A 12465-nucleotide genomic window follows, 5' to 3' on the forward strand; every position below is an offset into this window, starting at 1 on the left:
TTTTAGCTAAAGTAAGTAATGAATAACTTTTATAGAAGGGCACCTGAGAACACTGTTCACAGCGCAGGGGCAATTAATACATAGAAAAATATTTGCAGAAATTAATCATTATGACTTGCTTTACTCAGTTTTCTAACTCTGAAGTGTCATACTTTAAGACAAAAAGCATGCTTCCAGGATAATAAAAGCATTCTGGATGAAAGAAAAAAAAAAAGTTTGATCTTCATTGTATCTATAGCCAGTAATTACCATGCCATTATATTTATACCAACAGTCAAGCACTTCACTGGCATAAACAGACACACCTCTTTCAGCAGCAGGGTTGCAACCACATATGCTGGTATCTATCTTCATTCAAAATGCACTGACAGTTAAATGTGAAGAATGTATAAATTATTGTCCAGATCTTTAGCTGGTTCATCACACAACACTTCACTGAAGTTAATAATGCCATACCATCTGATAACACGTCCCATTATTCACAGCTTAATTAAATTGTGTGTGGAAAGTTAACAGAAAGAGGTAACCAACCAATGCAACACAAACAACACAAAACTCAGTGTGGCAAGCTTAAGCTGGCTCTGTTAAGCAACACATCAGTAATGGTGGAAAGAACACTTTTGGAAAGCACTCAGTGTCAATAAAGACATCCTTTTCAGTATTGATGAAGCAAGGCAGCTATCAGGACACATAAAAACACGTCTTTACTCACCTTTTCCTGGAGCAAGCACTAATGCTCAAGCACTTCACAGAAAGATGTTACAAAATAGCCTAATAGGAAACGTTCTTCTGCAGGAGTCGCATCAGAAAGGACGATAAGCGAGTGGCAGCCAGGTAAAGGAAGAAAATACCTGCAATGCTCGAGGTGGAACACAGTGTGCAGCTTTTAAGCAGCAAATAAATTTTGAGGGGCAATCCCTCTCACCTTATCCAATCTTTTTGTCTAGCTCAATATGTTAAATCCTATCTTAACATCAGGATGAAGTTTGATTTAATGACGAAAGTAGCTTTTCTTTTCACAATCAGTTACCTTGCATAAAAAATCTCTTCATAAATAATCTTAATAAATGAGCAGAGTATCTCAACCATTAAAAACTGGAGCACCTTCATTTTAGGTGCTTCCTAAGAGAAGACAGACAGCCTGGAATTCACCTTAAATACTTTTCAGAGCTCTGTAATACATGCCAGGTGGTCACCTGGGAAGCCTTAGGCTTCCTTTCAGCTAACAGAAATAGGTACTACAGGGTGAAAATCACTTCATGTACTACAGTCACTTGTTTTGGGATGAGATTACGACAGTTCCCTGGTGTGACAATACATGCAGGCATTTAAAATTTCAGGCAGCAGCACTGAAAACCCACTATCTGCAAAGCAGAATCTACGTATTTAGAAATCTTCAAAGTTACAAATTTTCAGTTCAAACACACTATTATGTCTTTGGTTCTTTGGCTTTATTTTCTTGTTGACTACGAAATTATCGATGTTCTCCACTGTTTAAAATAAAACCACTCTTCTTAGTGCTTTAAATTTCCAATCCTTTAATACCCTAGACAATAGTTTCCTTATAACAAACTGAAACGGTGTTTATTAAAAAAAAAAAAATATTGCTTAGGCTGCATCAAATCTTACTTCTAAAAGGGAAGACTCACAACACACTGAGAAAGACTGTTTCCCTGCAATGTTCTTGGGCAAAACTCTTCAACATCACTGGGAGAGAAACCCAACCAACACACCCCCAAAAGTACATTGCTGCAGGGAACAACAGCGCTGCTCCTTCCTGCTGTAAAAAGCAGATGAGAGCAATAATACCTCCTCAAAGCTTCAAGGTGTAAAGTGAACACAAATATTCATTTAAGTTACATTTTGTCCTTGCAAACTAAAAAGAGCCAGGACATGCACTCAAGAGCTGGTCTGCGATTGTCCACGCTATTTAACTAGCAACAAGCTTCCTGACATGGGCTGTCCCCTGTAACCCAGTACTTTCTCATGCCACATAGAGGTCTCTATTCAGGAGATAACACAGACAAAGGACAGCTCCCTCTAGACAGCACAGATGAGGCCACTTCTTTGTAAGGAAGAGAATTTAGCCATGCTAAAGCCCTCAGGGGAAGGACTGGGAACTGGCCTGTTTTTACTAGCACTAAGGTAGCCCTAAAGACTGGATGGGACACTGTGGGCACCTTTAAGTGTAAGATCAAGACTGTATCCAGAAGACTCACCATACTGTGGTGTTTCAAATACTAATGAATACATTCATGCACAAGAGTAATTTTCCCAAATTAATTAGGATTACTCCTATGTATAAAAGTATGCCAGCGTAGGTGTGCACAGAAGAGGTTCTGGAATGTCAGTCATCATATACCCATCAGTTAAAGCACGCTCATAAATGTTTTTGTTTGAAAGATTGTACCAACCTTAATATCAAATACATGTTTTCTGGGTCTGATGACTCAAGAAGAACTTGCAAGTCTGTACTTTAACTCATTCATCTTATATAAATAAACTTTCCCCTTGTGAAAGGGAGTCCTATGGCACTAATAAATAGGGATCTTTCTCAACCATACTCAGATTCTGTAAGAATCACTTAGAAACATTTAGACTAATTATTTGTTGCGAATTATTCACTTGACTCTGTCCCTTCAATCAAGAAGCACAGCTCTATTTCTTTCAGCAACACAAGCCAGTATAATAGAGTACAGTTTTCACGTTTAACTGTCATATCCAACACCATTTAATTAAAGTCTCAACTGGGAATAGTCATGAGTCTGGCCAAAGTTTTGAAGGTTTGATTTCAGGCCCACTGGAGTGAAAGCCCCACCTATTCAGTTTGCCTCTGCACCTGACTACACCTATTTTCCTCAAGGGGCCAACCTTTAATGATAGTACATTTAAAGGCCAAAGCAGGGGTAAGAGGGTACCAGGTGTCACATCCTGCCTTCAAAATAAACTCTGTCCAAGTCACCAAGACTTACTCACAGAGATGACTATTTTTTAAAGTAGCATTGGAGGAGGCCATTTTTCCCACAACACTTTGATAACTCTTTAAAAAAGCTTTAATCTGTTCTGGGCCTTGCTAAGCTTCTTGGCACTGACTGCGTGTCAGGTGGAGAACATAAAAATGGACTGCCTTCCAAACCTTCATGGCACAAATAAATCAAGCTATGAATAAGGACTCTTGTAAGTGATGAGTAAATATCTCCATTGCCTGATCCATCAGTGTCAGGTGCCAGAGCTTACACTTCTCAGATATGAATACTGAAGTCTGCAAATCTTTGAATCCCTCTGTGTATCAGTCATGCTCTGTTTCTCTTTCATAATCTCCTATTCTTCACAGCTGCTAGAGATTTTCACTAGGAAAAAAAATAAAAGGAGGAAATATTTAGTACAGAAATTGCAAGTAGAAAGAACTTTCAAACTGATGCACCCCAGCCCCTTTAGGAATTACACACTGATGTTCAACTTTCACTTTCGCATTTTTTAATGATTTTTTTTCGGTTTAAAACAAAACAAAACCAAAATCAACCACCAAAAAATCCCCTCCACTCCTCAACCACCCCTAGCCATGAAAGACTGGAAAAGTATACTCCAAGAGAGAAAATGCAGATGAAAGACAATTGCTTCCAAAAGCACCATGGGAAACGAAAAGCCAGAGAACTCCCTAGCCTGAGGAAAGCTGTAGAGGTGAGCAGTCCAAAAAATTCCACCAGCAGAAGCAGAAGAATTGGAGATTGTTGGGCATCCTGAAAACTTTCTACAGTCTAGGTAGAACTGCACTGCAATGGGTTCTCAGTTGGAGCTCTCTACTCCAACTTTCTCCACATCTTCATCTCAGCTTTGCTCCCTTTTCCCTTTCCTCTGCTACCTTTATCCTGCTTGGTTCCCTCCCCCATACACTTCCATTTATTTATTTTTTACAGTAAAAATAAAAAGGTTCTGAAATGTCATTTCCACGATGAAAAAGTGTCAAAACTTAGCAATACTTTTAAAAGGGAAAATGATCCACATAAAAAGAAACCCAAAGAAGCAGCTGTGTGTCACAGCAGCAATTACAATCCCAGAGAAGTTAAGATCCTGTTTGTGCTAGACTCCCTCTGTGCATACATACTTACTCCCTCCTCACGGTCCTTGCTGACTTAGAGAGAAGGAGCCATTGCATTAAAGCAGATTTGGAGATGTTTAGTAAGACCTGGTCATAAGCAAACAGATCAGGACTACTGACAGGTTTACAGGGCAGAAGATACTGGGTGTGACACACCAGAAAATCACTTGCAGACACCAAACTGGTGCAAGGCTGTGGAATATGTTTTACTTACCAGTCTTGGCCTAACACCCAGGACTTTTCTCTCCTTGCAAAGGTATGATGTCAGGCACATGGCAGTTCTTGAGATTCTGTATAAGCCAGCATTGCCAGAGGCTCTGTGCAGGTGTGGTTAACAGTTATTTAATGATTCTTCACAATTGCATGTATCTGTCTGAACATAAATACAGTCTGATCGTAATCTTTCTTTTCACACCATGAATTTGCCCTAGTGTTTCCACCCTCGCAGGTTCCCAAATGCCCAGTGTCTGTTATTACAGACCTGAGAGTCACTTCATCATTTCAAACCATTCAGGAGCAATGTTGGCCTGGGAAGGTGAAGAGAATGAAGGCAGTGTATTTAGTACAAATGCTCCAGCTCTTCACTTAGATTCTGTATGTTTGGCTCCCTGATGACTCACGGGACTCTCCTCCCTTGCCCATGTTTACACAGTGATGACAAGTACTGTTAACTTTCTAAAAGAAAAATTATTTAAAAAAAAATCAAAAAAACAACAGAACACTGGCAGTTCCTGGGAAAAGCTCTCTGTCTTTCTCCTTTCCCAGCAGTTGCACGAGCCTTTATTCTAAATACTAGTACAGTTCAATTAGTTAAAGTAATTTTGAGTGATAGTTCAACTGTTTCTTTTCCAAAAGGTAATAGTTTTCCTAATTAGTCACTTGCTTTGATAAGGCACTGACTTCTACTCTAATCTAAATTAACAAGACTTTATCTACCTGCATCATTTAAACACACCCTACTTGCAAATCTGGTATGACTAAAAACCATGACAAGTGTTTGGTTTCATTTTACATTTGCTTCAAAGTGCCCCACTTGGAGGTTAATTATTAATCTACTAAAGTATATGTAAAGGTTCAGGGAAACAACAGGGTTAGTAGGTAGAGCAGTAGTGTAGGAATTAGGAAACCCAAGTCCTATTCCCATCTTAGATCATGTAAGTTCGGCCAAGACATGCAAAACCTGTGAACCTTTACTTAGAGAACCAAAATAGCAACACTCTGCACAAAGCACTTTGACATCTGTAGGGAAGAAATTTCATGGGTGTGAGGCAACAGGATGTTTATTCACACCTTAAAGAGACTGAAACTCAGCTAATCCCTTAAGAACTCACCTAGGAACTGGAAACCAAATACACAGTGAATGCAACTCAACAAATTAATGATTTTATTACATCTGCAGCAACAGAAGGACCAGCTCCTCAAGCTTTTACTTCATTTCTCTGCCCTCTGAAAAGTGGTGAAAAAATACCCGATTTCTGGAACCAGTCTGCAGGACATAAATCCCCAGCTCCCACCCCTGAGGTACTGCACTGGATGTACCCTCGGTGTAACTGTGCTCCCTGTTCCAGGAGTAAGCCAACAGCAGCATGGACCAGATTTCAAAGGTACCAATGGTTCTGGAGCTGTCCAGGGGGTTGCAGAGAAGGAAAATGGAACACAGCAAATGGAGGACAGAAAATGCACAAGATAGGTACGATTTAGGAGTAATACTGTCAAATCCTGCCTACCACAGGAAAGTCTGACTGTGAGCAGCCTGCTCCCGAATAGCTCCATTATAATGCATTTCACTTGGTCTTGGAAAAAATAAAAATCAGGAAGGTTTTCACACCATTATTTATTTATAGATTTGGCTAATGCTTATATAAATCATGTGATTTCACCCAGAAATAGCTTTTTTGAAAACAAAGAAACAACAAAAGAAATCCAACCCAGAAGTAAGAATGTTAAATACTTCTTGCTGTTCAACTGGAATATTATTGGCAAAGTGATTAATTTGTTGATTCATGGTGCCATAAATAGTACTTTAACTTCGCTGAATTGAAACTTATCCTTCATATCTCTAGTCACTGTTTACCCATGTAAAATATATGTGGTTTTGAGTTGGCTTAGGTGTACTCCAGCAAGGGCTAGCAAAGTTCAATAAGTCTCCATCACATATCCAAAGCCCTTCATCCCTGGGTTAATTTTGCTGTAGTTCTCTCACAAAGTTTTTCACTCTACTCTGTCAGTGCATGGACTTGAAGGCAGTGAGAGGCTATTGTAACAGCTCAGCTGCTGTTTCCTCATATCACGGGCCAGTGATAGCAAGCCTCTGGCATCAATACCAAGTTTGATGCCAACAGATATTTGGTCTGGCACCAGCAATAACAAGCTATGATGGTTTCTTTTTAAGTTTGTTTGGCACCAGTAGCAAAAACCATTCACTATGCTTGGCAGAGAGCCACAGAATTTCACCAAATGGCTTCTGCATCATAACTTCATAGCAGGCATAACACAGTGTAACTTCTAATTGCGGTGGAGCCTGTCCCTTAGCAAGCAATTTTGTCCTGACAATTATACCCAGGATTATCAATACATGTTCTGCCTTCCAATGCCAGTTGCTTCCTTACTGTAAGAAAAATTTCCTTGAAGAGATCCACAAGCCTGTAAGTCCATCACCATTTGGATTTTCTCTCTCTTGGTGCAGTTACATGAAACCAGGTAATCAGCCATGAGAAAAGCCTATGGGGACAGTTACTGAATTAAGTCATCACAAAATATGTCGTAAATACTGTGTTGATCTAACCTCACCCTGCACTCTTTTATGTCACGTATTTCTCAGACTGCAAACCGGCAATATATTCCAGAGACGTTCACCTTATGCCAGTGTGGAACCTCATTCAAGCCCTGGAGGCTTAACACAGCACTAGTAAAAAGAAAGAACTAGCTATAAATTACCTGAGTCTCGGGACAGAGCAACCCCTATTTTGACAGCTCCTTGCTAAATGGTACAGTGCTTTCCAGTGAGGCCTTGTGGTGGATATACCTCAGTGGGAACAGTGCAGGACAAGGGCTCCAGAGAGGTCAGTTCTACAGACAGGGTTACAACTGACTTACCAAATTATTTTCAGCAGGACTCCACTCCTTGTCACCTGTAAAATAGAGAGCTCTGAGATTTCTCTGTGACCAGGATGGTGCAAGAATCTGGAATTTTTTCTCCAGTACTAAGCATTAGTAACAAGAGCAATAATGCCACTTCCTTCACAGGAGAAAATCTGTCCCTGCCCATTCTGTCACAATCCAGGGCTCTGGAGAAAAAAATTTGCTTAGAAGCAGACTTTTTTTATGGAACATGAAGTGGGCACAGGGAGGAAGTGATACTAAGCTCTCAGCATGGGAAAATTTCATTCTGAGAAACGTCTCCCAAGGAAATGAAGACTGCATGAAACAAAGTTGAAATGGAACTCCCCATTGTAAATTCAGCTCTTAGTACCTGCCAAAGACATGAGAAAATCTCTACCCACAGGGAATGGCTGTCCTTGTGAAAAAGTGCCAATCTTTCCCAATGATGGAATTCACGCAGACATGCATTCTGCTTCAATGATCAAACTCTTCCTCTCAATGTCTAAAGGAATTTCCACTAACCTCCTTTCTTACAGATCGGTCTCTAGCTGGATTTCCTTCAGCTATAAAAATATACATAGTGCAATTAGCCAACCGTCACAGACTGTAGTTCATTTATGCATGCTAGGCACATCTCCTGCTGTGAGCAGCCCATCCAGAGCAAACTCTTTGAACTGGTCTATTGTTTCTCACGAAGTGTATTGCATTGTCCAGTTTGATCATTCCTGGCAAGGCAGTGCACTCCTGCAGCTTCCCACAGGAGGAGGAGAAGAGATGATGGAGCACTTTGTCCAGCTGGTGTGCTGGACATCTCAGATGCACAAATAAGCTTACCTACCACTAACTATGGGACTTTCCCAGTCACCACAGAGACCTTTATTGACCAGTTGTTCTTACATGACCTTAACTGAAAACCCTCTCTAATCTATAGTTAGTGGCCTGGAGAGACAGAAGGCAGAAAAGATAAGTATGAAAGCACTGGGTGAAAAAGAAATTAGAAGAAATAATTTTTTTAAACATTTAAACCAAGAACATATTGTGACACACCTTTGCACGATGTTTGCTGAACTGAAAAACCCATGTCTCCATGGTTTAAAATACCATGGAGACAACATAACTGGATCAACCAAAAATACACTCACAATCACCAGACAGGGTAGCATTTTGCTACATTTAGTAAGGAATATTTTTGTAATTGGTAGCTTGAGCAAACTGCAAAGGACTATACTACCTTATCTCCAAATACCCATTGGCACACTACTTCTGAATTAAATGAGTAAAATACTAGAGAAAATGGGAAGCAAAGCTGATTGCGTGATTTTCAAGCAACCACTCACATTTCTCCGTTTGTCATTGACTGGGTACTGTTTTGGGTAGGAAAAGAGGGGATCATACATCAAAAAAAGTCCTGCTCTGCTGATCTAAAGAGGAAGAGACATTTCACTTTAGAACAAAGAATTAGATTTTTTTTACATTGCTTCACTGGAGGTTTTTGGAGGTTTTTCTTGGGGTGATGGGGGTGGGGTGTTTGGCTTTGCTATAATACAGCACATCAAAGTGCTTTTGATGTGAAGTTTACTTAACAGAATCAGTTTTTCCGATAATTGTGTTAATCTTTATAAACCTGAAGGCGATACTGCGCCTTTTAAAAAACTATAGCAGGAAAAGACTTGAGGTTACATATACTCTCAGTGGTGAGAGATGGAGCAGTTGGATTATTTCACCACTTCTTACAACTTTGCTTGTGTTTCATGGGCAGCGTTAGCAATGGGCTTGATATTGCTCTCACTCAGGCCCGGAAGGCTCTATTTAAACCCTTCACGGACCTTTCATAAGCAGCTTCATATATTTTCTCAGGTAAGAGCCACCAGAGATTTCAAGGGACAGTTTACAACAGGCGCTGGCTCAGAGATAGCAGAGGGGCCTTGAGCCACAGCAAGAATCAGTGCTGATCTTAGAAAGATTCCCTGCTCCCAGCCATTAATAGCTATCTTTGTATTATTTTGAGTACAAGCTTCTGTCCCCTCTTAAATCTTGCAAAACTAGCTTTGCCATCCACTCCTGGTCTTGAAGTATGGCTGTGAAAAAGCCTCTGTTATGTCTGACCTGTTTACCTACAGCATTTGAATGACTTTTTAAGTTCTTTGAATAAAGATAAGAGACAATGTGTACATTTTCCACACAAATAGTGGAACGGTAATAAAATAAACATCAAAGGCAAGCTAGCAAATCATCGCTACTTCACTGCTATTTACAACAAAAGCAGGAAGAGGAAAAAACCTACCCTTACCATTGGCATCATCGTAGAAAATATGAGTTTTGGAAGGAATTATACCTTTTTCCCATACCCTTAAACACAAACATTGGCACCTACAGCTAAGACAACACTTTATTGAAAGATTTCAGTTTACATTACATGGAGACAACAACAACAAGGAACCAAGAGAGGTCTCCCTCCTCTTATTTTTGTCTTTCTGAATTGCCTGCTTTTCTTAACTGGTACAGCTTTTGTGAGAAGAGTGAGACATTCAGTGTATTGTTATTTCTATCAAAGTTGTCAAGAATGCAAACAGAGGGACAGAAGAACCTCTCACTCTTCACTATTCACCATGTAAGACTCATGCAGACAGAAGAAATGGCAAAGCTTTGAAACAAAATGCAGGTGTGTGTGTGGGAACATATATTCTATTCAAGAGAGATCAAGATAGAAAGTAGGGCTGTTTGTTTCTCCTCTCAGTCTTCTAAACCTGTCTTGTTTCATCTTCCTCTCCAATACTCCTTGAAAGCCAGACCACAACGGAATAGTCCTAACCAGAGTGACTCTGCATTATGTATTTATTCTAAAATAAGGTCTGATTTAGAAAGACTGGTTTTGGAAAATATGGAGCAATCCAACTCTTACTCCAGGACACAAAATTCGAAGCATACATATGAGAAATAAAACATAAGCACCACACTGGATTTCTGCTGATGTTTTTGTTACTGTTTTGCAGACGCCAGCGCTACTGCCATATGAAATCAAATGGCATTTTGCAATTGACTTTGAACAGTGAGCAGAATAGGAGTTTTCAGAGAAGCTACTACCAGCTAGCTCTCTTCATTGAGTTGGTCAATCTAGCATAATTTTGAAGGAGAAAAAAAAAAAAAACTCTGAAGGAAGGCAAGACCTTAAGACAACTTAAACCTAAAAACAAACCCAAAAATGATGACTAATTTTTCTAGAAAGAAAAGTGCCTAGGTAAAATTACAGAATACTTTGTCCCAAGTTTTATGGGAAATTTACAGATTCGTGGTGATTAAAAAGTTAAAGTTACAATTTTAAAAAAAATAACCCGAAACCTACACAATATATGATTTTATTAGAGAGTGGCAGTTGTAAGACAGAGGTTACAAACACACCATCCAGAAGAGGTCAAGCAATGCTGCTACAGAAACAGTAGCACACGTAGAACTAAGGTTAAGGCTTTGACTAACTCTCTCATAGCAAAACTCCAAAGCATTGCCTACCTGTTCCCATTCTACCTCTGCACCAGGTGTGCTTATGACAGAAGGAAAGAGAGACCAGGACTGAAACTATTTTGTCAGGCTACATAAATCATTAGGAATTCACAACTGCGAAGTCGTGTATTATTTTCCAACAGGTTGTTGAGCTGTCATATTACAACTTGTTGTTTTATACGGCACTATTAAAATAAATCACCGCGCGTAACAGGTTCAGCTCTGCCACCTATAAGTCATTCTGCATTTTACACCTGGGAGGCGGGCCGGCTCTGCTTAATCGCGCCGAACTGCGGCTTCGTTCGAAATACCCGGGAAGGGGAGGGACCTGGCAGGAGAATATACAAACAAGTTTCGTAAAATAACTTTCCAACAAGACCTTGCTGTCATCTTGGCTAATTACGGCTCTGATACGGCTTATTAAGGCATACCCACCTTTGCTACCTTGCTTCTCCACCCACCACCCTTTCAGATCTTTGTCCTGGCTCCGCCTCTCGCCGGCGTTATAATGGGCTGGTCTGAAAGTGGTGGAGAGACACAGAACCACAGGGGAAGGGAGAGATAATGACAATAACACTAATAACCCTAATAACTCGTCTCCTGCTCGCCTCGCAGCGAGGAGCCAGCCCGGCGTCCCGGCACTGACAGGGGTCGAAGCCGGAGAGAGCGGAGTAACCCCGACAGCCCTCGAGAGATTCTCCCCGCGCCCGGGGAGCGCCGAACGGTAACAGCGGCAGCGCCCCCGAGGAGGACCGAGCTCGGGCGGACACGGAGAAGTGCCGGCTCCGGCAGCCGCCCGCCCGCCCGCCCTCATCCCGCACCGGCTCCACGGGGGCCGCCTCGCCCCTCTCCTTCGGCCCCATGGAGCAGCGAGAGTAAAGAGCGAGAAGGACAAAAAGGGGGGCGAAAGGAGAGCGAGCGCCCAGGTCGGGGAGAAGGAGGTGAAAGCCCGGAGGAATCCCCCGTCCCGAGGGCTGCAGGGCACCGCCGCCCGTCCCCGGCGCCCACCGGCCGCAAAGCGGCCAGCCCCTGCCTGCGACGCCGGGCCGGCGGGCTGAGGCGGGCGCCGAGCCCCGCTGCCCTGCCCTGACGGTCTCGCCTGCCGCCGCGGAGCTGTCCAAGCCGGCGAGGGCACAGAAAGCCCCTGGGTCGCCTCGCTGCCTCCCGCCTCCCTTCAGGCCGCGCCGAGGGGCGGGGGTCGCGCCCGCCCAGCGAAGCCGCGGGGTGCGGGGGGGCCGGCGGCGCCGCCGCCATGAAGCTGGAGGTGTTCTCGCAGCACTATGAGGACAAGCTGGGCGCCGGCAGCGACCAGGAAGGCAGCGGCTCGCTCTCCCCTGCTCCGGCTGAGAGCGAGCTGGGCTCGGACGGTGACTGCGCGGCCAACAGCCCGGGCGACGGGGCCGGGCGGCCGGGGCATCCCCCGCCGCCGCCCCCCACGCCGCAGCCCCCGCCACCGCCGCCGGCCGAGAGCGCCAAGGGGAAGCCCTACACGCGGCGGCCGAAACCGCCATACTCCTACATCGCGCTGATCGCTATGGCTATCCGCGACTCGGCCGGCGGCCGCCTGACCCTGGCCGAGATCAACGACTACCTGATGAGCCGCTTCCCCTTCTTCCGCGGCGCCTACACCGGCTGGCGCAATTCGGTGCGCCACAACCTCTCCCTCAACGACTGCTTCGTCAAGGTGCTGCGCGACCCGGCGCGGCCCTGGGGCAAGGACAACTACTGGATGCTGAACCCCAGCAGCGAGTACACCTTCGCCGACG

General features: G+C 43.2%; 1 protein-coding gene across 1 annotated transcript in view; it reads left to right on the forward strand.

Annotated features, from left to right (window-relative positions):
- The first annotated feature begins 11944 nt into the window (after nucleotides 1–11944).
- The window catches only part of FOXQ1 (forkhead box Q1), a 1626-nt gene continuing 1105 nt past the window's right edge, over nucleotides 11945–12465 (forward strand). Inside the window, exon 1 of the mRNA XM_042049007.1 lies at nucleotides 11945–12463. Within this exon, the coding sequence (XP_041904941.1) occupies nucleotides 11952–12463 (512 nt within the window). The 5' untranslated portion in view covers nucleotides 11945–11951. The remainder of the gene's footprint in view (nucleotides 12464–12465) is intronic.

The sequence above is a fragment of the Corvus kubaryi genome, unplaced genomic scaffold (assembly GCF_017639235.1).
Source record: "Corvus kubaryi isolate FWS band 111438036 unplaced genomic scaffold, C.kubaryi_AGA036_p1.0 69, whole genome shotgun sequence".
NCBI classification, from domain to species: Eukaryota; Metazoa; Chordata; class Aves; order Passeriformes; family Corvidae; genus Corvus; species Corvus kubaryi.